The following is a 23473-nucleotide window of genomic DNA, read 5'->3' on the forward strand; positions in this document are numbered from 1 at the left end:
CACCGGGGCCCTGGCATGGCGTGAATCATCGGACGTATCATCAGTGAGACTCCGGCACATGGACAGCCCACGATACTCATTTAGCGAATCCATGCTTGGAGCGTGGACACGTGATTAGAATATAGTTACGTATATAAGGAGACTTGTTTCTGTAACAAATGGCTTTAGCGTGATTCACATTGAATCGACTTGTTTTGCTGAGTCCTTATCTCGTTCCTACACAAAACCTTGTCACTAGACATTAACTTCTTCTTTTCCCTTTCTCAGTTGTTTCATATCTGATCGGTAGGCCACCAAAGTTTCATATACACACAGCCTCCAGGCTGATGCTGAGCCTCCTAGCATTGACTGTCAGGCGGACACTTCCATCTGTCAAGGCTGACACCAAAACTGTTTAAGGCTGGGCTGCCCCATTTTTCTGAAGAGAATGCACCCACAAGCATTCCCTCTGTTCCCTGTTGCACCTATACAGCTGCATTCAACCTATGACCTGCAGTTTGTTCCTTTCATATTGATCACCAAACTAAAGATGACATGGCTTGACACCAAAAGGAATAGGTTTCCAAGCACATCTTATTCCATTACCTCAACAGTCCATCACGCTGTCAACATCTTCCTTCTCAACTACCAAAAAGACCCTTTCCCATGTAAACAGCTCTTCAGTAGTGAAGAAGTGGTCCTGCATGACATGGAGGACTGCCTTTGTCCAGTTTGTAACTAGTGAGACTCTGATACGCATCTGAACCCAAACAGGGACTCCCTTGTCTCATTATCTCTTTTACCTCCCACCTCTCCTTCCTAAGGCTTAAACAAATGTCCAACGGATTCTCCCATTTTTCATCGGCCCTAGGGAGGGAGGCCTCATAGGTAGCCTTCCCCATTCCTCTCTCCCAAAGCAATCTTAACATTTATTACAATGGGACAATGACATTTAAGTGGAGTTTAGGATGTTTCAGTGGAATACCCACTTTTTAGTTATTTTTTAGGCAAGAAGGGGAGGGAAGCACTAGACGTGCCCATTCTGTATCTTATTCAGTAAACTAGCAGAGTTTAAACACCCTTTAAGTAAATGCTTCCACAGTCACCCCAGCAAAAATTGGGCTGTGCCTTGCAATGTTCAAAGAAGGAGAAACCAACAAAGCCAACAAACTCTTAAAAATGAGGGAACAGTTTACAAAGCCTTTGAGGACTTTATAGAGGCATATCCCTCTATAAGGCCCTGGTTTCTGTCTTCTGCTCTGTTTTCAAAGTGAATCAATGTTACTGGAAGGTCATTATGGAGCTCTGGCCTTCCCAGACTAGGGAGCCATTCCTATAGAGTTTATCTGGACCCTACACATTGGTACATACACAAATAAGGCCAAGGCAGAAAAATGACAGGACACAATTGAAGAGGTGAGCCCATAGCAAGACGCACAAAAGAGCAGTGGGCTACCCAATAAGCTATAAAGCCATGTGGCAATTTTTCTGTAAGAGAGGGCAAGAAACAGAATGAAGTGAACCCAGCACTAAAGATAAAGTAGAAAGAGGAATTCTGATCTTCCTGGATCTGTTTGATCACTCCTGCTTTGGAATAAAAAAAAATGAATACCAAGCACTTCCATTGGAAGAGAGGTCTACGCTTCTTGTTGCAGCGTAGTGACGGACTTGCCTTCACCACCAGACACTGGGGTGCAGAGGGAAGGGAAAGGAAAGGAAATCCACATGATGAATTGACTCAACCTGCTAATCCAGCAAAGAATGAGCCTAAAAAAAATAATGAGTTGTTTTCTTCCAGAATATCACTAAGATGGCTCGCCACATAGTCAAGCATGCCCTGGAACCAGTGCCAGAGAAGGGGTGCCAGTCCCAAGCTACAAGGCTAGGACTGCCAATTCACACCATCCAAGGCCTCATGCCATGTGTAGCGGGTTTGGAATTCAGCCCAATAAAAGAATAATGCTCTCCCACCTACTTGTGAAGGAACCCAATGCGTGAGTCACCCAAAGGAAGCACTTTTAATGCCAACTACACGTATCACCTGGCACCCCAGCAGAAAGGCATGTAACTCAGCATGGCTTCCAGCTATGGTGAGACAACAGCAAATAGTCAGTTTGGGGTGCCCCTCATCTTCCTCTCCCTCAGTATACCATAGTACTAACATAGCCTCATCAAGACAGTATTGTTGGCTTTGAGCACTTTTACTTAACCTGTTTTGTCCTCTAGTGAGTCCTGAAATCTACTGCAGAGATTTCTATTGACAATACCAGCTGTGCTATGATGAGAGCTCACACAAACAGCTTTGGATCGCGCATCCCAGCTACTTGCATTGCAGCAGATGAATTATGCCAAACCAAAAATATTATGTGGGAAAGGGGAGAGGGGGGGGAGAGGGGGGGAGAGGGGGGGGGAGGGGGAGAGGGGGAGAGGGGGAGAGGGGGAGAGGGGGAGAGGGGGAGAGGGGGAGAGGGGGAGAGGGGGAGAGGGGGAGAGGGGGAGAGGGGGAGAGGGGGAGAGGGGGAGAGGGGGAGAGGGGGAGAAGGGGAGAAGGGAGAGGGGAGGGAGGGGGAGGGGAGGGGGAGGGGAGGGGGAGGGGAGGGGGAGGGGAGGGGGAGGGGAGGGGGAGGGGAGGGGGAGGGGAGGGGGAGGGGAGGGGGAGGGGAGGGGGAGGGGAGGGGGAGGGGAGGGGGAGGGGAGGGGGAGGGGAGGGGGAGGGGAGGGGGAGGGGAGGGGGAGGGGAGGGGGAGGGGAGGGGGAGGGGAGGGGGAGGGGAGGGGGAGGGGAGGGGGAGGGGAGGGGGAGGGGAGGGGGAGGGGAGGGGGAGGGGAGGGGGAGGGGAGGGGGAGGGGAGGGGGAGGGGAGGGGGAGGGGAGAGGGAGGGGAGGGGGAGGGGAGGGGGAGGGGAGAGGGAGGGGAGAGGGAGGGGAGAGGGAGGGGAGAGGGAGGAATACCCAACACCACAAACAAACACTACCACCACCACAACTGATATTTGAGAAGGTACTTCTTAGAAAACGATTCAGTGTACCTCCTAAGGCTCAGCATGTAAAACTTCCCCTGGGATTTTTTTTTTTCCATATTTTTTTTTTAAGATGAGGAGGGACGCTAGTCTTAAAGATCTGACTGGCCTGACCTCCTGTAGACCATACACAAACACCTTATTTGCTCAGGAAAATAGAAAATGGCAACACACCAAAACCCACAGAAAAATGGTCCATCATTTATCAGGTGTAACAAAATAACTTGAGCTCATGTTAAGCCACCTATGAAATCTATTGCTCTTTTTGTAAGGTATATCAAGAGAATAACAAGCTACATGGCTACCTGCAACTCTTCAACAGATAGACAAAGCAGTAGCCTGATTGCAGGAGTATCTCATCCAGCAACACAGTGACTGATATTAATTAACAGGAGCTGAATGTAACAGTTGCAAAGTTGAAACTCAGGAACTTCATAGTCATTGTTGCATTAAACAGCACCAAAAGTTACAGAGTTTTGAAGAGCTCTGATAACAACCCTGAACAGCTCTGCCTGGATCCGGCGATGGCTGCTCAAGTTGTTGCCTATAAATCATTTCCGTTCCCAAAACAAAGTACTAATGGGTAGGAGAAAGCTTCCCTTCCCCACCTTACACTCCTGGCCTGCAAGTCTCCAACAAAGAACCAGGAAACTATAAGGAGTTCTTTGGAAATGGGGAATACCACTATCATCTACTCTCACAACCTCATAGCTGGGCACAGTCTCAAGGAGATTGCAGCATACCATGACCTGTCTGTTCTGCTGCATTTCAAGCAGGTAGCAGAGCTTAACTGCACACTAGCATCTGCACAAGCTGTCCACAGCCAGTTCCCACATCCAGTCCTCATGGATCCCTTCCAATTCAGGAGATTCAATGGTTCGATGATATTTGAACTGTAAACGCCTCTTTTGTCTTAACACACTCCCCTAACACCTAAAGCTTGTGAACCAACAACCCCGCAAAGAGCACCTGAGCAGCTGTAGGATTTGCTTCACACCATGGTAAGTTAAACTTTAAAGCAACCTCTAGAAGGGCTGTAGACAGCTTTTTTTTGTTTTTCTCCATATGCCCAGGGAGAAGCAAAGGAGAGGAAAGGTGGGACTGTGCTTGAAAAAAAGCTTTATTTTTTCGTTTCTAATAAATAAAATTTGTAACTACCCAGACCCCTGCTTTGTCCAAAAGCAGAGCAACTGATTGGATATCAATATCTCTAGTAGATACTTCACAGATAGCTTGCATGCCCCTTCCCATCTCTTTAGGAAAAGAGGAGGGAGGGCAGAATTTCAGATGCACTGGGAGAGGTTTCTCAGCAGGAAGGAGCAAAGGCAAGGGGTGTCCATGCCCAGCAGCACCACTTCCTGGAAAGCTGGCATTTCTCCCCTCATCCATTGAGTGACAAACTTCCTTAGAAAAAGTCAGCTATCATAGATGAAGAAACCAAAAACAACAGTATCCTTCCAGCAGCCAGGTTTCAGAGTGGATTTTCATCAAACTCTCTTTTTGCCTTCCAGCTGCTAGCTCAAGAGAGTCCCACCAGGCAACACTTTTCTATGAAGGGGCAGCTTCTCAGTGCCCTTGTCATATTACTCCATCCTCCTTTGGACTGGTGAGAAAACTAACTCAAAAGAGAGAAAAGAACTCTTACCACCTTATGCTCTGCTAGGGATGTCAGCTTCTGGGAGTTAGTGCTGGATTTGCACTCAAATTCGTACTAACCAGTCACTCCAAACACCACTTTCAGGCAGACTTTCCCATCTGCACTTCCTGGGCACAACAGTGTATTTCACACACTGCAGTCATGCCACCTTATGCTTGCTGTAATTCTCATGTGTCAATAAAGTATTCACACTACAGGTGATTTAGCAAAGCAGCAAGAGACTGGAAGTCTGCCAACAGCCATTGAGAAACAGCTTTAAATGCATCCCACAGGATGGGAAAAAAACTCGACCGCATACATAGCCCAGCTTATTCAGATCTGCAAAAATTAGGTGCCTGAAGAGCAACCTAACACTCCACATGTTTTTTACACTCCAGAGCTGTGGCCTTAAGAGCTGTCTGCAGTCAGGAACAGGATTTTACAGGATTTTGTAACTGGATGTAGCCCAGTCATTCACAGCATAGAGACAGATCTGATTCTGATGCTTTAGGAGCATCTCGCCCATTTCACTTAGAAGCTGCAGCTACCAAGAAACGCATGGCTTGTCCTGATAGAAAATTCCTTATTGTATTAGCCACCTTCCTTCGGAGGAAAATCTGCAAACCCCTTCAAAATCAGATCTTTACTCTTAAAGAAAGCTGCTAGTCTGGTATTCAGAAGATGACATTCCCCAAAAGCATAACCTCAGCAGGCCAAGTAAAAAGAAACTAAAGCCTGCCTTAAGAATCACAAAGCTTTACAGAAAACCTCCTACTATAAATGAAACAGAAACCACATGCCAAATTCTGTGAGGATGGGGAAGAAAGATTGGCAAGAAAGAAAAACCCCTGTGGGTCCTGCGCAACTCTAAACATTTTTGTTCTCAGGTATGTCCACACGGAAGAGTAAGATTTTTTTTTTCCTAGTCTCTAACGTATTGAGGCCTTTCAACAGAGAAGAAAAAAAAATAATTCATGTTTAGAGGGTACATGTTGTGGACGTGCATACATACTGTAAGAAAGCTTATGAGGTTCACTCCTCAAAGCACAGCAGGTGTAAGTCAGAGGGGAGGAAGCATTCAGCTTAGGTGAATTTGCTCTAAGTTTGTCCTTCATTGGGGAAATTTAATGTTAGTGAAAGAGTATGGTGAAACTCTACACAAGCAACAATCCTTGTGTTTCAGGCTGTAAATCTTAAGACAGCATGTCAAAAACAAAGTCAGGAGATCTCAAGATTGGAAATGGCTGCATGTTTGCAGCTTTAAGTGCAACATAGTACAACACTGAAAAGCTCTTTTGAGTCAGTCATACACAACCTCTTACAAACTCCCAAGCATGAAAATCTCTCTGCTACCCTGTTTCACAAGTCTGGTCATTTTACTACCAGGTCACTAGCAGCTGTCACCCCACCATCTGTCATTAGCAGACCTACTCAACAGTTTGTTCAGGAGCTGGTTCTCCTCCCAAACACTGCAGGCTGTCTATGCACAAGAACATGGTCACTGGGCACGAAACAGACTCCTTCCCTCAACACCCCTTTTATCTAATCCTAAACATTACGGCTTAGTCCTTCAAAATACTTGTATCATAGCCATAACATGAGAAACCTCAAGGTAGTACAAAAGCCGAAAATATAAAGGGAATAAAAACAGCAAGTGCAAAGCATAGCTGGCTCTCACCCAGCCTCACCTGTCCTTTATATGACCTGTATGTTTTATGAAACAGAGAAAAGCTTAATAATTGTGGCAACCAGAGAGATCCTAAGCAAACACCACAGCCTTGTGTGTTTCTACTGTGCTTTAGTGATATAGTTACAAAATGGCTTTGAACTCAATAGGACAGAAGAACACAAACCCTGTACCATTTTTGCCCCCTCTCCCTAGACCTGCACACCAGAGATGTGGCCAGTACCAGCAAGCAACTTGTTTGCTTTAAATAGATTCATTGCTTTTCTAAAAAGCTGAGCACCTCTGTCCCAGGAGAAGGAGGATGATGTGCAATAGGCAAAACACGGTGCAGGGGTCACATCCAGGACAAGTGTGCTGGTGGAGCCAAGTATTCTACACAGACATGTGCTTCAAAGGTAGTATTTCAAATACTCTCCATCACCACCTCTCATCACCAGCTGTCATTCAGAAGCAGTAGCTGTGACTTGCCACCCCATGAGCATTCTACAGGTACAGAAGCTAGTACACAGAGCTGGTACTCCACAAAAAGTCCACAGTTACAGGGAGAAGCAGGAAGGAATAACAGTCTTGTCACCACAGCTCAAATTCAAAGGTCTTTTGCAGTGCATGGATTTCCAAAGTGTCCTTGACAAGAGTGGCAACTTGTCACTGAGGTCCATTTTTTGTCTGTCAGGTGTGGGGTGGGTGTGTTTGCATGTGTGCGCATGTTTCAGTTACATACACAAAGAGCAACAGATGCTCTACGGAATATACACCACATTTTTGTGAGAAGAAAATATTTGCTACTGCAAAAAAGAGAGGAAGTTGTTCAAAAGTCTCCTTTCAGACATTCTGAGATTATCTCTCTAAACACCAGAAAAAAACAAGTTATTTCCCTTCAGTGGCTTCATTTTCTGTAGTCCCCCATCTTGCTCTCTGCCCTATTGCTTAGACAGAGAAACCATATCAGATATCAATTTACCTGCACTGTTGACAACTCAGGGATCCTTCAAGATTGCTGTCAGCAGCAAATGTTTATTCTGGATAACAGGAATTGATTTCTGGAACCTCACATGTTTTACTTATACCATCAAATATAACTAGTGCCGGCAAAAGCAACATGACTCTACGCTTTCACCTCTTTCAGGGTGCTGCACTGTCGGGTATCACAAGTAAGGTGCTCTGTAGAACTGTCTCCATCTGGAGAGCTGAGACTGTAACCAGCCTGGAAGAGATCTACACTGAACACTTCTAACCTCAACTGGAAGTTTGTTTGGCTTGAAATCACATCTACTCTGAAGGCAGAGACCATGGAGCTTCTCTCACAAAAAGTTAGCCCAGATTTTAAATCTTGATGTACTTAGTTTTGCCTTCTTCCCAAAGAGAGTTCTGAAGTCCTGCAGATGTCAGAGCCAGCTCTTTTTGAAAAGTCATTTACTCTCAGAGTATTGGAAAAAAAACAGATTGCAATTAAGCAGAGTTATTAATCTTTTGTCACCTGGGACCCAAAGCCCATTCATACTCATGTCAACAAGAGTGTTTGCCACTACAAAAAGGACTGGACACAACACAGGCGTCTCATCATTTTTCAGAAGAGAATAAAAAAATCATCTGGGGGCCAATAACTAACTGCTCTGCCTTCTGGTCACAGCAGCTGACCATTTCTGCTATCCCATCAACAACCATTTTACCATTCTCCCGGCACGAGCCACCACAATCCACGGCTCACTTTCTTACATAACTCACAGCTCTGCTACCTACCCAGAGGAGAAATAACCATGGCCACAGTGGTAGAAGTGCTCTTTGGAACATGTCTTTCAAGATACCACTTCTCAAGATGAAGGAACTATCAGGATCAGCTAAAAGCTCCAGATTTTCCCCAAAAGACACTTAGACCTATGAAGAAAGAGCCAGGGTCACTTAAAACGAGAGTCCGGAGAATCCAGTGGCAGGCAGTTAGTCCTTATCTGGACAGATAGGCAGGACTCAAATTTTGGGGCCAACTGTCTCACGCTCCTTGGACAAAATCCAAGTGGTCAGTGTGAAGCCTCACCATAGTTTCTTCAGGTAATAGTCAAGACACAGAGAGATGCGATTTCTGTCACAGACACCAGATTCCTGCCTGCAAGGGCATGAAATCAAGACTTCTCTGCCCTAACTGGGGTCCAAGAGCGTCAGAATTAAAGGACGGCAGTAACTGGATTGGTTACTGTAGTCACAAATAATAAGGTTAAGAGATTTAATTTCCCTCCTGTTTGCTGGGCTCTGAGTAGGCAGAAATTATAAGGCAAGGGGGTGGGTGTTAAACCTTTCCTCCTCCAGTTGCTTAAGAGGGGTGTTCAGGGTTGTTAATTTTGCCTCCTACTTATAACTGACACTTCTCACCTCATTGGTTTAAAGACACATTTACCAATGTATGCAGGGAGCAAGGGCACCTTGCTGCACAAACAGTGAATGAAACAGGCTCCTTGAAACCATTCTCCCATCACTCTGCATCCTTTCACATTAAATACCCACACAGATGCACCAATGGAAAGATCACCACTCAAATTTTGCTTAAACTACTGTTGCTAGCCATGACACAGCTTCACTTGAAAATGCACCATTCTCTCCCATTCCCTTTCCCATGTTTATATCGGCTCTTTCCAGGCTGTCTTCTCACCTTCTTTTCCCCTCTGGACTCTCAAGTACTACACCACTGGAAAAAGACAGCAAACCTTGAGGATGGTTGAGAGTTACCTCTGCAAAGCACCCAGGCACATCAGCCTGCAAGCAGGGGGTTGGAAGAGAGACAAGTTCTCCATCACAGGGGACCTCCAGCCTCCCTCTAACCACTGATTTCCATGAAACATGGTTCTTTGAGGCAGCTGCCCTTGACAAGCCAGAACAAAATTGGGCAAAGATGAGAAGCTGGGAGGGTCAGACAGACATAATTCTTAGTAGTTTCCTGTGTGAGGCTACAACACATTTGCTGTGTTATTCACAATAACCAAACATCTGGGGGGCTGGGGGAAGGGAAAATTAATTGAGGACAAACCATACCAAACAACTGCTGCCCCACCATGCGCACAGGAGAGTTGCAGTGACATAACCACATCCCCCAGGCTCTCCTATAGCAAGATTTCACTGCTCTTACAGAAGGCAACAATTTAGATTTAAGATCTTGTTCCAGGCAGAGAGGGAAGATTTAATCCATCTCTGCCACTTTTTAACTGTTTAGTGAATCGTTTCACCTCTGTTTCCCCCTCACCCATGTTTATCCAAAGCACCGAGTAAAACCTGCACAGAATAAGTAGCTTTTCATTATAGCACATCATGCAGCATCTACCACAACAGAACACAAGACTCTGCCATAGCCTCCTGGCACCTCTTGTCACACAAGCTGATTTCCAGATAATAAGCACATTGTCAAGAAGCATCTCCTGAGAAAGCATTAGGATCTGCCCAGACAGTCCATCCCATAATGCACAGCATGCTACTCAGTCACACAGCCATTAGCCTCCCTCATGCTCCACTGCAAGCTATGCAGACATTAATGGCTCTGACCAGGAGCAATATCTTTCCTCAGCACAAAGAGCCCTTAAAACCTCAGCAGAAAGTAAAAAAAAAAAAAAAAAAAAAATCCCAATTGACTTCCACATACTGCTCCCCAAAATTTCCTCCAGACCCCACCAGTACCCATAGACTTCTGAGTCTGTTCAGGGGATTCCCAGCCAGCAGCATCCAGACTAGACAGCAAGGAAAACTCTGCTGGTGACCCGGCTCTCAAATAATTTCTCTCCAGTTGCCCCTTTCTGAGCACACTCTGGCTTCCTAGTCTAGCTTTCCAGTCTCCAGAAGCCAGGGAAGAATCCTCAGCCATATCCTCAAGCTTCAGCTTTATCTTTCCACATCAGAGAAATACCCCAGACTGTATGGGCAGTCTTGTAAGGCTCTATTTTTCCCAAGAATTACAAATTTCTTCCTTTACGAGTACTGGCACTGTGTTGGGAGCAACCCTTCCACACCTCAAGGTCACTTCTGCTTTGCAATACAACTCCACAGTCACTCTAGCACAAGCAAGGAAACAGCAAGACTGCAGCACAGAAACAAGCAGCTGGGAACAAAGTGGGGAGAACAGGAACATGGGTTACAGCTATGGCTTCAGGCAGGGAAAGGGTTATTTGAAGTAGAAGAAGAGCAAGCAACTTCAGATCATGCATCTGAATCTAAGCCTCACTTTAGTGTCCAAACCGCCAGATCATCTTTCTGCTGTTTTCAAACGAGTTACTTGTTTAGCAAAAAGCATGTGACCAAATTCATTGCTGCTGCATAACAGCCTCCCCAGAAATGTCAGAAAGAGCTTACTAAACAATCCACAGGTCAGTGGTAAGGCTACAGGCTACAACATTTTTAAAAATTATATTTTACAGGCAACAAAAAGGGTACATTACTTAGGAAACAACACATCTTTAACCGGTCAGTGCTTTACTTAAGATCACTGTGTTTTAACTTCCAGCTGTTCACTTGAGGTCTGCACAAAAGCAACCTCAGGCCACACAGAAAAAACAAAAGCGAAAGTCTGCAGCACCACTTCAATCTTCTGTCATATTATCCATGCTGAAATTAGGCATTAGTATGGCTAATGTCACAGAACTTTTTTCACAAACGTAACAGATTTTGAACTTCTCTGTCTACATAAGAAACAGAATTACTGCACCAGCTGCCCCCAAATCCAAGGCTGCTTTAAAAAATGACGCTGCAGTGCCAGCTTGGCTGAGAGCAGCAGTCAATGGCATGGCAAGGTACAACTGCACCACATCTCCACAGAGGCACAGCACTAGCAGTCTGCCACAATAACTGTTGCTGAACACCTCACTCACTGTGTCTCTGGGCTAAAATAAAATGTGTTAATGAATTAACCACCACAAAGCAGGGAGTGATTACAAAAACACTACTTGCAGCCATGTCTACAGGAGGAAAAGAACAAGATGCAGTGACAAGTGCTGATGGAGATGCAGGACAGGCTATATCCTAACACTCATCACCTGGCAGAACTTGCTGGGATACACCTAAAAGTCCACTGGAGATGTGCCAACACAGCCAAGCTGCAAGAAGCAGTGAAATGGAGTCAAGGTTAGTCCAATGATCCACATCAACTTCCTCCAGTTCTCTGCTGCAGGCATTTGTTCAAGTGCCAATAGACACCTGTCTGCCAAGCCCTGCTACAGTGACTTAAAACACAGAGCATCCCCTCTCCTGGTAGAGATCTCCACACATGCTGACAAAAAGGGAACATGTGCAACACAGCAGTTTCTGTAATGCATAGTCTAACAACTTTCCTACTAATAATGAATGCAGAGTTAAGGCTGCATTACAACTTGCTACTTCTGAAGTAGTAAACCCACCAAACAACTCATCTGTTTCTTTTGCTGTTACATTGAGCTGGGAAGTACCTTAGATCTGACTATCTGCAGACTCCGGAACATGGTACCATAGTAAGATACATCTGGGAAGAGAGCACGGGAGGTATTGAAGTGATACAATAGCAGTGATACAGGCTTATGGAAGAGACAGCGCCAAACCAGTATGGGCATCCATTTGTGAGGCTTCTTCATAACTGTAAGAAAAAAAAATTACATTAAAAAAAAAAAGCTTAATTCTAAAGAGTTACACAGTTAAGACTCTTCACTCAAAAGAATGATTCTCATCAAAACTGGTAAATTTGTGCATAGGATTTTCATCCACTTGCAACAGAAGCTGTTAATAAGCAGAGACTGTACAATGCAGTTCTCTGCTCAGATCCTTGTGTGTGGAGCAGGTCCCTGAAATAAGGGTGACTTGTTCACACTTCCACAAATCAGTATTGCAACAGATAAAGTTATCCCCAAGCAAGTATGAACATTTCATCAATATATGAGTAAGAAGAACAAACTGTAAATTCAGAGTAATGGGAGTGTTGTCCTTTTGTCTGACTGGAGATTAAGGAACATAATAGGCAGAAAAAAAGCTTGAAGTCAGGGGACCTGACAAACATAAAGGAAAAAATGAGTAAATTATTCATATATACAGTATGCTATGAAATCCAAACGGACATCCTGAGACAACTTTTAACAAAGGAGCACACAAGAATGGAAGGAATATCTGGAGCAAGCAGCCTCAAGCATAAGGTATGAGAGGACTGAAATAAATGTCACCTTGCAGGACTGTATTTCAGAAATATAAATACAGGAAAATTCAAAAAGTCTAACAAAAGAAAAGAGCTGATATTTGTTAAGTAAAAAAACCTAAAAGCCACCTAAAAGAAAGAAAAATAACATCAAGAATGTAATCCAGTTGAAAAACACAAGCCATGTAAGAACAAGATGTGACCATTGCAGCTTCACAAGGAATAGTGTATAAATTCTGGAAAAAGAGGAAACAAAAAAAGTAAACTATTTAGAAAATTTAAAAAAATAAGATTCAGAACTAAAGATTATTATAGGTGTGCAGGCGAAGACAGAAGCAAGGAAAAAACATGAAAACAGTGCCACAATTATCAGCTGGCATGTGCAGGGCTTGTTTTTGAGGGAATGAAGCAATAAGAAAGTGGATGTATTGATAAGGTAGAAAATAAATTGACTAATAGAAGACAGATGAAAGAACACCGGTGAAAATGCAGGACAAATAAAAGTATAAAATAAAAGTATAAAAAGTAAATAAATAATACTATATATATATATATAAAGTAAATCTAAAAATCTAAATAATGTAAATCTAAAAAAAAAAAAAACAAAACAATCTAAATAATACAGATTTAGAGACACTACTTGAACTGTTACTGAAAATCAGACAGCAGAAGAATCAATGAGAAGCTTTGAATGAACATGATCTTCTCCCCTGGTAGAAAAAAAGGTATTAAAGAAAGCAAAAGAGTACCAGAACCCTTTACAAGGGAGTTACTCCTATTCTAACCCTGCTACCATTGTAACAGCACATCAGCTATTTGTTCCTGTTTTTCATTTTTGGAAAATGGAACCAGAGACATGAGTTCCAAACTGCGTATATTGATAAGAATTTAGTTATCATATGCACAGAAAAACAGTTAAAAATACACAGCTGGGCATGGAACCTGGACATTTTTTGTCCAGGAGATGACTCCACATGCACTGGCTTTGGATCTCATGCTACTTAAGTTATGCTCACACTGAAGAATAAGAAGTATGATAAGAAGGATTTACAGCGGAAGTGTAAAAATCAGCATGAGTAGGAAAATAAGGAGAACCTAGAAAAACTAGAATAGCAGCCAAAATACAACAGGAGTTTCTATTTACTAAACAAAATCCCCCACTGGGTTAGACTACATGAGACTGGAGAAACAGAAAGAGCACGAGAGATGGCAGTGGGCAGTAAATGATAAAGGAGATAGCATTGCAACAGGCCTGAAGAAAAAGCCAGTTTGATTTTGAGCTGTGTGCTCAGAGACTGAATCACAGCAGGGAGTGGTCTCTGTAACCACAGCTGCAATGCATTAAGGTACCTGCACCACTGCATCACTCCTTCAGGTCCACTGCGATGAATATACTGAGCATCCAAACAAAGCCTCATTTATCTAAGAGACTTTTAAGCACAAGAGCAATATCACTTATGCTGTCTGCTTCCCCAGAGGCAGAGACAGTTTCCTGCTGCCACGTTCCACACAGAGGAGTAAGACACACTCGTTTCCCAAAACAGTATCCACCAGCTTTGATGTAGCTAAAAAATAAAAATTTAAAAAAACCCCAAACAAAACAAAACAGAAGCACAGCTTTCCACCAGCTGGGACACTGAAAGCTTGGACCAGATAAGAACACAAGGTATTGGACAGATGCAAATCTGACATGCTATAAAATGCAGTATGTTTCTCACCTCTGGCTCTTTTTTGGTAAATAATTTCTTCTGAAGTTGACTGGAGACATGCGTCAAATCTAGAATCATTGCACATTACAAACAATTACACAAAAGCATCAGCAGAAAATTCATCAAATAATGGATCTGCTATGGGAACCCCATAAGATACTGGCACTCAGCAATTTATCCTTTTGACAGGATAAAGGTCAGATGATCTCCATCACAGAGGAGGGTGCACTACACACATACTACATAATTATTAGTAATCAATCACAAGTAACTGAATGTGCCAGAGGAAGCAGAATGAGCACTCATAGTGTACTAGCACAATAAGAACAATGCAATATTTTTTATAAGCTATCAGACAAGTGAGCTAACACAGCCTAGCTAACGAATGACACTCTGGAGAGCAAGGCAAGGAGGCAGTGTGGTAGGAACTTCAAACAAAATTAAACCTTCAGGAAAATCACTATTAATATTCTGAAAGGAGCATACACACACATCCCCTCAATCATACTGGCAGGGGACACTTGTCCCAAGGTTCACTAATGAGCAGAAAGAAGGAATAAGAGACATTAACTCAATTATCATATGCTCAGAAGTGAAACACTGCCAGAGGAAACGTGCTCCTCTGCGACAGACAAGCCACAGAGAGTGACAGATAGTAGACAACACATCAGATACATTACGTTTTAGGCTTATAGCCAAGCCCACAATATTAAGAATAATAAGCAATCCGATGGCTGTTTAGGACATTTTGTTTTCCATATAGGACTAAAAGGAAATCATAATTCAAACACAGCAAATATCACCAGTTATAAGAGACTGTTGCCTTACAAGAAACTGTGGCCTCTCTCAAGCACTCCCCGGCTGGAGCTCTGCTGGTTTGTCATGGCATCATAGTATCTTTTGAGGGAACAATCTGGAATCATTTAACATTCCCAGGGGTGCAACTCTGCAGCTTACCCAAACAGAGCAGATTTTGCCGAGGTTGGAAGTTTACTATGAAAATGCCTGATCTACGGAGAAAACCACTCAAGAACATCTCAGGCAGATAGATATATATTATTCCAGCTGAAATAAGTGTTTCTTAAAGAAACACCTGGTTCAGAGACTCTTTGTGCTGAAATCACCTTCAGAAAAGGAAACTTTTAGGGGTTTTAGAAGAAGACAGGCAACACTCCTTGCTGAGAGGAAACAGACCCCTGAGTCCACTGCTGCCAGAGCTGCCCACTTCATGAGGCTGTGAGGTGCTGCCCACCCAGCTGAATGCAGCTGTGCCATAGGAGAGCACGTTCCTCCATACCATATGACCCATACTACTCACTGCAAGGCTTCCCAGACCTCAGGCAAAGGAAAGCAAGCAACTGGCTGCACAAACGATGTCTTAGCTACTCTCCAACAGGTGTCAGGTTAATAGATACTGTCTGCCCAAACAGGACAACAGGGTTGCAGAGACATTTGCCTCATGGCGCTTCAAAGGATCATATTTTCAGTTGTACTTGCAATAACTGCTCTCCATCCAAGGAGACATTCATTAGGCTATAACCTTCCCAAACACACATTTGCAAGTTTAAATGATAGAGAATTCAGGGCATCTTCTGAAACATAATGTCCTGAAGGTGCACATATACAGTCTCACAAAATGAGCCCAAACCACACGCATTTCCCTAAGTCAGTGCTTTTCTGACTATCATAAGCAGGAGACGCTGTGTTTGAGCACACTATGTGGGTGGCAGCAAGACTTGGAATGTTTCTGAGCTCATGCATCCTACTGAGATATGAGCCTGCACGAAATGCAGTATATATGAATCCTTGCAGCATCATTCACAGCATAATTTCTAGAGGTAGAATATGCGTTTGTAACCTGAGTTCAACAATACTGACACATTATCCAAAACATAACTCGTATCTCTCACCTCTAACTAGAAATGTGATGACTTACCACTGAAACAACCTGCACGTAGCACTGAACACAACAGCTGTGTCATGGAAAAAGAGTAAGAGTGAACACAATCACACAACCTTATCTTGTTTTCTAATTAAGAATGTACATTTATGTGCACTCAGATATTAAAGGGAAAGAAAAGGAAGAGCAGTCCTATTAACAGATTAAAAAATACCACTACTTGGAAAGAAGGAGACCTGAAATATGTTTGCACAAAGTCCATTCATACATTTTTTTCCAAATGTACTGCCTGATCAGCATACAAAACAATGAAAATACAGTAAGACATTACCATGAAGTGACAGACATTTTGCTTTGGCAAAGCTCTAGTACATTTCTTGCAGTCTCCATACAGTGAAAAGCTGCTGCAACCCTTAAGTGTACTTATTTGCATGGTATCACAATAAAGATGTTTTCTTCTACCTCAGAACACCATTATGAAGACTTCTACTAAGATAAATATGAGTAGAAGTTAAGACTGATTGATTGACTATTTTAGCAAAAACATGCCTCACATCCTGCAGCATGAACCAACCAGGATTGCTTTTCTTCTAAGGCATCACGATGGGAAGCCAATAATCCCTATCCCAGTGGGTAGCCTAGCTGAAGATGCAAAGAGCATTTTGCTTGGTTTCCAGGTGCCTACTTCCTTCTGCCTCTCTGCATAATAACCCACAGTCCAGAAAACTCAGCTCTGCCTCCCCTGAGAGCCACCTGAGCCGAAGGCAGCTAAGTCTAAGCTATGCTTACTCAGTTCATAGGAAGGGCATTTAAAGTTCACAGATCTCTCTCTCAGCCTGGCCCCGAAAAAAGAAAGACCCCAGCAGGAGGGATGATACCTCCATTCTGAGAGCAAGTTAACTTCCAAAACTAAACATGGACTTAGTTTAGTTGTGCATTCCTGATTCAGCAGGAAAGACTTCACTTACGGGCAACAGTTCATGTTAGAAAGCCAAGATCCTCCTATAAGACATCAGAATTCTTACAGTCATACCACTTAACTGTTCAGTACATTGGGGCTTATACTTCATGGTGCCTATTTTTACTGGCCCAGACTGCCTCTCTGAAATCCTGCAGGCCTGGACACAACCTCTCCTGTTGAGTATTAGCAGCCAAACACAAAGCAACCCCACAAAGGTTGGTCTAGCCTAGTCCTGCTCCTGCAGCACACAGAGCTGCGCTTTCAGAAAATGAAACACCTAAGAAGGAACACAGGGACAACAAAGAATTTCAATACTGAGTCTAGAAAAATAATGCATGAAAGCATTAAAATCAGTGCAAAGTTCTCCTTTCCCTAGATATGTATGGGGTGAAAGAACTGAGACTACACATGCATAAGAGACAAAGAGACCCAAGGGAGAAGGATTACTGCACTTGAATTGATATTATTTTGCCACCACACCACCCCCAGAGAACAATAAGACCAGAGACCACCTGTACTGGACACTGGGATAGTACAGTAGAGTTTCTACCTTGAAGAACATAATGTCAAGACTAAAACATTATCTAAGCAGATCAGTAGAGGAAGAATATGGGCAAGCAATAAGGAAGCACAGTGCACAGGTATACCATTAACCCAGCTCAGGTTTGAGGCTTCATCTCTCTTTAGTTTTAGTGAACAGAAATACCTGCCTCGTAGGGGCCCACTTGTGACCCACTCACTCAGGAAAGCTTGGGCTAGCTGAAGACTAGAAAATACAGACACGTCAGTCCCACACTGGTCACTGTGGCCTGACAGGACTTCTCCAAACACTTGCTGACTCTACACACATAGCAGCACACCCTGTTAGAGCCATGACCTCTGAAGGAAGAATCAGCTTCCATCAGCCTCTTCCCGTCCTAACAAATTTTGTATCTGAAGACATTCCAGAGACGAAATTTCAGATTAATTCTACCAAAGTTTCCTCGAAGCTGGTGTGTCAGATGGCTGCCCCCACAGCTACCAACACACGAAGAAGCTCACACATTAGAACAGGCATCTACACAATGCTAATGGAAAACTGTCCTTGTGAAAAGCCATAGGATTCACTGGGCCAAAGAGCAGTTCTTCAAACAATTTTGTCAAATGCAGCCAAATGAAGCACACAATTGGGAAAAGCCAGCACAGATTAACCAAGGGAAAATTGTGCTTGACAAAACTGATCACCTTCTGTTACAAAGTAATCTGCTCAGTTGGTATGGGGAGAGCAGTTGACTTTATCTACCTGGATTTCTTCAAGGCTTTTCATACAGTTTCCCACAGCCTCCTCCTAAGGAAACCAATGTGTTACAGTCTAGACTAGTGCTCTGTGTGATGCATGGGCAACCGGCAAACAGACTGTACCCAGAGAGTGCTGGTAAATGGCTCCTTTTCAAACTGGCAACCTGTCACAACTGGGGTCCCCCAGGGATCCATATTGGGCCCAACAATGTTTTTAATATATTCATAAGTGATCAGGATGATGGGATCAAGTGTACCTTGATGAAGTTTGCTGATGACATCGAACTGAGTGGGGAAGTGGACACTTTGGAAGGGAGAGCCACCCTGAAGAAAGACCTAGATAGGCTGGAAGAATGGGCTAACAAGAACCTTATGAAGTTCAACAAGGCCAAATGTAAGGTCTTGCACCTGGGAAAACATAATCCAGGAATGCAGCGCAGGCTGGGATCTACCCAGCTGGGGAACAGCTCTGTGGAAAGGGACCTGGGGGTCCTGGTGGACAGCAAGCTCGAGTGAACAGTGTGCTGCTGCTGTGGCACAGAAAGCCAACAGGATGCTGAGCTGCATCAACAAGGCCATCGCCAGCAGAGACAAAGAAGCCATTATCCTGCTCTACTCAGTGCTTGTCAGTCCACACCTGGAATATTGTGTTCAGTTTTGGTACAAAAGAGATGTGGACAGGCTGGAGAGGGTCCAGAGAAGGGCCACAAAGATGATCCAAGGACTGGGAAGCTGCCATATGAGGAAAGGCTGAGAGAACTGGGCTTGTTCAACCCCGAGAAAATGAGGCTTAGGGGAAACTTCATCACCATCTTCCAGTATTTAAAAAGTGGCTACAAAGAAGAAAGAGACTCCCTTTTTATCGGGAGTCAAATGGAAAAGATGAGGTGTAATGGGTACAAATTACTCCAGGGGAGATTCCAATTGGACACAAGAGGGAAATTTTTCACAATGAGAACAACCAGCCATTGGAATAATCTCGGCAGGCTGGGCCATCTTGTGTAGACTGTGCTTTTCCCAGGAAAGGTTGGACTAGATGATCCTTGAGGTCCCTTCCAACCTCATATTCTATGAACTTTCAAACCTATGATCCACCATTTCTGCTCACCCACTGGCATCCTGCCACCCATGTAACCCACTTCTAAACTCAGTCTCACTATAGCTAGTCATTCTGCCTTTGATTTGGTCAAAGCAGTTCCTCCTTGCAGTACTTCCATTTGTGAAGACTATGTACATAGACATGCTTCACCATTACTGAGTCTATGCTCTATATCTGCAGCTTCTACTCTTTCTGCAGGAAGTCAACCTGGTAATTCTGTCCTGCTCTCCAAATTCCAGCTTGGGAGTAACCTACCCACAAATAAACAATACCTGAAGTCACTTTAAAGCTATGGAATGATCACTGCTTCCTGCTCCAAACTGCCTCAGCATGTGTCATCAAAAGGTGCACTGGCTTGGACAGACACATGTTGCAAACTCCTCATTTGCTGCCTGCCCAGCCAGGACCTCCTGGGGCACTGCAATCACACAAGCTTTCTCTCCTAGCTCAGAGTGTTTCAGAATATTTCTACTCCAACCCATCTTGCCAATCAATCACCAAGTTTCTCCCTACAAAAACAACAACCTTCTGACATCCTTTCACAAAGAATGATCTTCTCCTGCTCTACAGGAACAATTATTTTTCCTCTCTTGAATTTTACTCCTCTAGTTTTTGTGCAGCACTGAATACATCATTTGAAGACAGCATACCATAGCCCAGAGATACATGAATCCAGAGTGACTTCTTCAATCTGCCCATTAATTCTCATGAGAAGACCTCCTGATCAATGCCTGAGTGGGCCAAAAGACACCTAGCTCATTAATACATCCAGCACCTCCTGGCTCCAAGACAGGTCTTTGCATTATTCCCATAATCTACCTTGGACATACCCTTAACCATAGTCAGCTGCAACATTTACACTATTCAACTTGTCTTCCAGCTCTGCTAGAAACACAGCTGGCTGCGCAGTGAATAATTTTTGCTGCTACCTATGATCTGGAGTGCAGGTGACACAGGTAACCCCACAAGCCTATGCATGCCAGGTGGCCACTACCTGGCTTTAGGGGACTGGCTGCAAGGCTATCGTTCACTTCAGGAGCAAAGAGGCAGCTTTCAGAAGCAGCGTGGCCACGATGCCATATCCCAGACTGAGATCTTCCGTGGCCATCCCGGCAGACACTAGCCAGAGGCCGCAACATGGAGTCAACGCAGCCGTGGTCCGGTGCTGGCACACCCAGCCCCGCCGGTCCCCGGTGCTTGCCGCTGCTCCCGCTGGAGGTACACCGGGCGGCACGGTTGGGAACGGCAGCCGAGGCAGCACGGAGCGCGGCCCCAGGCCCGGCTCGGCCCGACGGGACAGAGATGCTGCAGAGGCCGCCGATTCCCGAGGCGCAGGGGGGGCGGCCGGGGACCGCCTCCTCTCCGCCCGTGTCATCCCTGGCCCCGATCGGCCCCGGGCTCACCAGGGCCCCCTCAGCGGAGCGGGGCGGCCCCCGGCGAGGCTGCGGGCGGCGCGGCTCACCTGGGCACACAGCTCGGCGCAGAACGGTCAATCTCCCACGTCGCGAAGAGGTTCATGGGCACCGGGACCGCTCCGGGGCCGGCCACCGCCATCGCCATCGCCGCCGCCCCGCCGGCCACCGCCGGGGGCCCCGCGGCGGGACCCGAGCCCAACGCACCGGCTGCCGCCGCCATCCCGCCGCCGCTGCTCCTGGCGACGGGGTCCGGCCCGAACCCTCGCCTCAGCACCGGCCTCCGCCTCGGCGCGCGCCCGCTCGCTCGCGCGGCTGGGCGGGCCTGAGCGCCCCGTGACCGCCAACCCGAGCGTGGAAGGGCGCGGCGGGGAGGTTCCGTAACCAATCAGACTGCGGCTAGGGCGCGGCCTGCGGCGGAAGACGAGCCAATCGGAGAGGGGAAAGGGCGAGGATGGCGACTTGGTCAACCAGCCAATCGAAACCGAGAGAGGGATTGACAGAAGCGGCCAGTAGCCAATTGAAGAGCGAAAAGGACGCGGCCGCCTGAGAGGGGCGAGCCAGTGGGCACAGCGCCGCCGCTCCGGCTGTGGGGGCCGTAGTGGCGATCCCTTTAAAGCTCACCAGCCTCAGCAGCCGCGGGCTCGGTGAGAGGTGTGGTTGCTTTCGCGCCCGCTCTCCCGCGAGCTTGCTCGTCCGTCTGTCGGCTTGCCCGCTGGCTTGCTCGCTCCGGGGTTGCGGCCTGCTCGCAGGGTTGCCATGGCAGCGGGGATCCGAGCGATGGGGCTGATGGGGCTGCGCTGCTCCACACCCGGGGCGTTGTCGTGGGCGGGCGGGGGTGAGGGTCGCGCTGCTCTGGGGCGGCCGAGGGGAGCCCCTGAGGACCGGCTCAGAACCCGGCCGTAGAGGCGCTGCGCCTGGGGCCGGGGCGGCAGGTGATGCGCTGTCGCGGAGAGATCTGCCAGCGCCCCCGGGCCAGTGACGGGCTTTCGGCTGCTGTGGGGATGGGGGCGCCTGGGCCCCGCGGAGACCGGGTTGAACAGGGTGACTGGGAGCAGGGGCGGGTGAGCAGCACGGCGAGTCAGCAGGTGGATGTGAGGAGCAGACAACCGTCCGAGTGCAGAAGTGGGGCTGCAACAGGAAAAATAATAACAGGAAAAATACTAGCTGGATTGTTGGCCTGAGGCCAGTTGTGTGAGGTTCAACAAGGCCAAGTGCCAAGTCTTGCACTTGAGTCACAACAAGCCCAGGTAAAGCTACAAGCTTGGGGAAGAGTGGCTGGAAAACTGCCTGGAGGAAAAGAATCTGGGGGTGTTGATTGACAGCCCATCTGAACATGAGCCAGCAGTGTGCCCAGGTGGCCAAAAAGGCCAACAGCATCCTGGCTTGTATCAGGAATAGTGTGTCCAGCAGGACTAGAGAAGTGATTGTGCCACTGTACTCAGCACTGGTGAGGCCCCACCTCGAATACCGTGTGCAGTGTTGGGCCCCTCATCATAAAAAAGACATTGAGGTATTGGAGAGAGTTCAGAGAAGGGCAACAAAGCTGGTGAGGGGTCTGGACCACAAGCCTTATGAGGAGCGGTTGAGGGAACTGGGGCTGTTTAGCCTGGAGAAAAGGAGGCTGAGGGGAGACCTTATTGCTGTCTACAACTATCTGAAAGGAGGCTGTAGCATGGAGGGTGTTGGTCTCCTCTCCCAAGTGGCAAGCGATAGGACAAGAGGAAATGGCCTCAAGTTGCACCGGGGGGGTTTAGATTGGACATTAGGAAAAACTTCTTGCTGGAAAGGATTGTCAGGCATTGGAACAGGCTGCCCAGGGAAGTGATGAAGTCACCATTCCTGGAGGTGTTTAAAGGTGTTTAGATGAGGTTCTTAGGGACATGGTTTAGTGCTAGAGTTAGGTTATGGTTGGAGTCAGTGATCTTGAGGGTCTCTTCCAGCTAAAATGGTTCTATGATTCTATAAAGATCCAGGGGTTTGGTGGGTTGAAACTAAAAGCAAGACGAGCCTTGCAAAAGAAAGCTGGGAGCTAAAACTGACTGTTTTCTCAATACCACTGGGAGCAAGGACTCACCAGAGCAACTGCAGGGGCAGACCTTGGGGTAAGCCTGTGGCAGAGCAGCTGAAGAAATGCATTGCTGTGGTGCTGTTCTAGCAGAAATGATCCCTTGCTGGACCTCATCTTTAGCAGGGCCTTAGCAGAGGATCTGACTGAAATGGCACTGCCTCTGGAAAAATGGAAAAGGACTAGTACCAAATCACCAGAGCAGGGTGATGCTTGATGTGGGATACTGAAAGGAGGCAGAGATGAACAAAGAGCTGCACTGCGCCTTGCTCAAAACTACCTGAAAGGAATGACCAAGTCAACAGTGGCCAAACTACAAAATAGAGAGAAGTCCCCAGCTTCAGCAAGGACTGCACCAGGACCTTAGTTGTTCAATATACTCAGCAGTGACAGTTTTCCATTGATGCAGTGCTATTCCAGGCAGACTGTAAATTGTAGCTTATGTCAATGAAGGGATTAGGCTGTAAGAAGCAGAAGCAACACAAACTTGGAAAGCTGCTGTAGAGCTTGAGCAAAGCACTTGTGTTTCCAGAATGTTATTAATAAATATTTCACAGAATCACAGAATCGACTGGGTTGGAAAAGACCTCAGAGAACA

The 23473-nt window shown here is 46.0% G+C and overlaps 1 protein-coding gene across 6 annotated transcripts in view; it reads right to left on the minus strand.

Annotated features, from left to right (window-relative positions):
• Window positions 1-21140, minus strand: part of LOC102092851 (phosphofurin acidic cluster sorting protein 1) — a 97632-nt gene extending 76492 nt beyond the window's left edge. Inside the window, exons 1-2 of one of the 6 annotated variants that reach the window (XM_065058972.1) lie at window positions 20858-21062; window positions 11736-11899 (exon numbers count right to left, since the gene is read on the minus strand). Coding sequence is in view for 3 of the 6 variants with exons in the window: in XM_065058968.1 (XP_064915040.1) it covers window positions 20858-21030 (173 nt within the window). In the remaining 3 variants the exon portion in view is untranslated. Of the gene's footprint in view, window positions 1-11735; window positions 11900-14166; window positions 15761-20857 lie in introns of those variants that run through there. The other 5 variants (XM_065058973.1, XR_010471712.1, XM_065058968.1 and 2 more) reach the window with 5 other exon arrangements.
• Between the last annotated feature and the right edge of the window lie 2333 nt (window positions 21141-23473).

This window comes from Columba livia, chromosome 3 (genome assembly GCF_036013475.1).
Source record: "Columba livia isolate bColLiv1 breed racing homer chromosome 3, bColLiv1.pat.W.v2, whole genome shotgun sequence".
Classification (NCBI taxonomy): Eukaryota; Metazoa; Chordata; class Aves; order Columbiformes; family Columbidae; genus Columba; species Columba livia.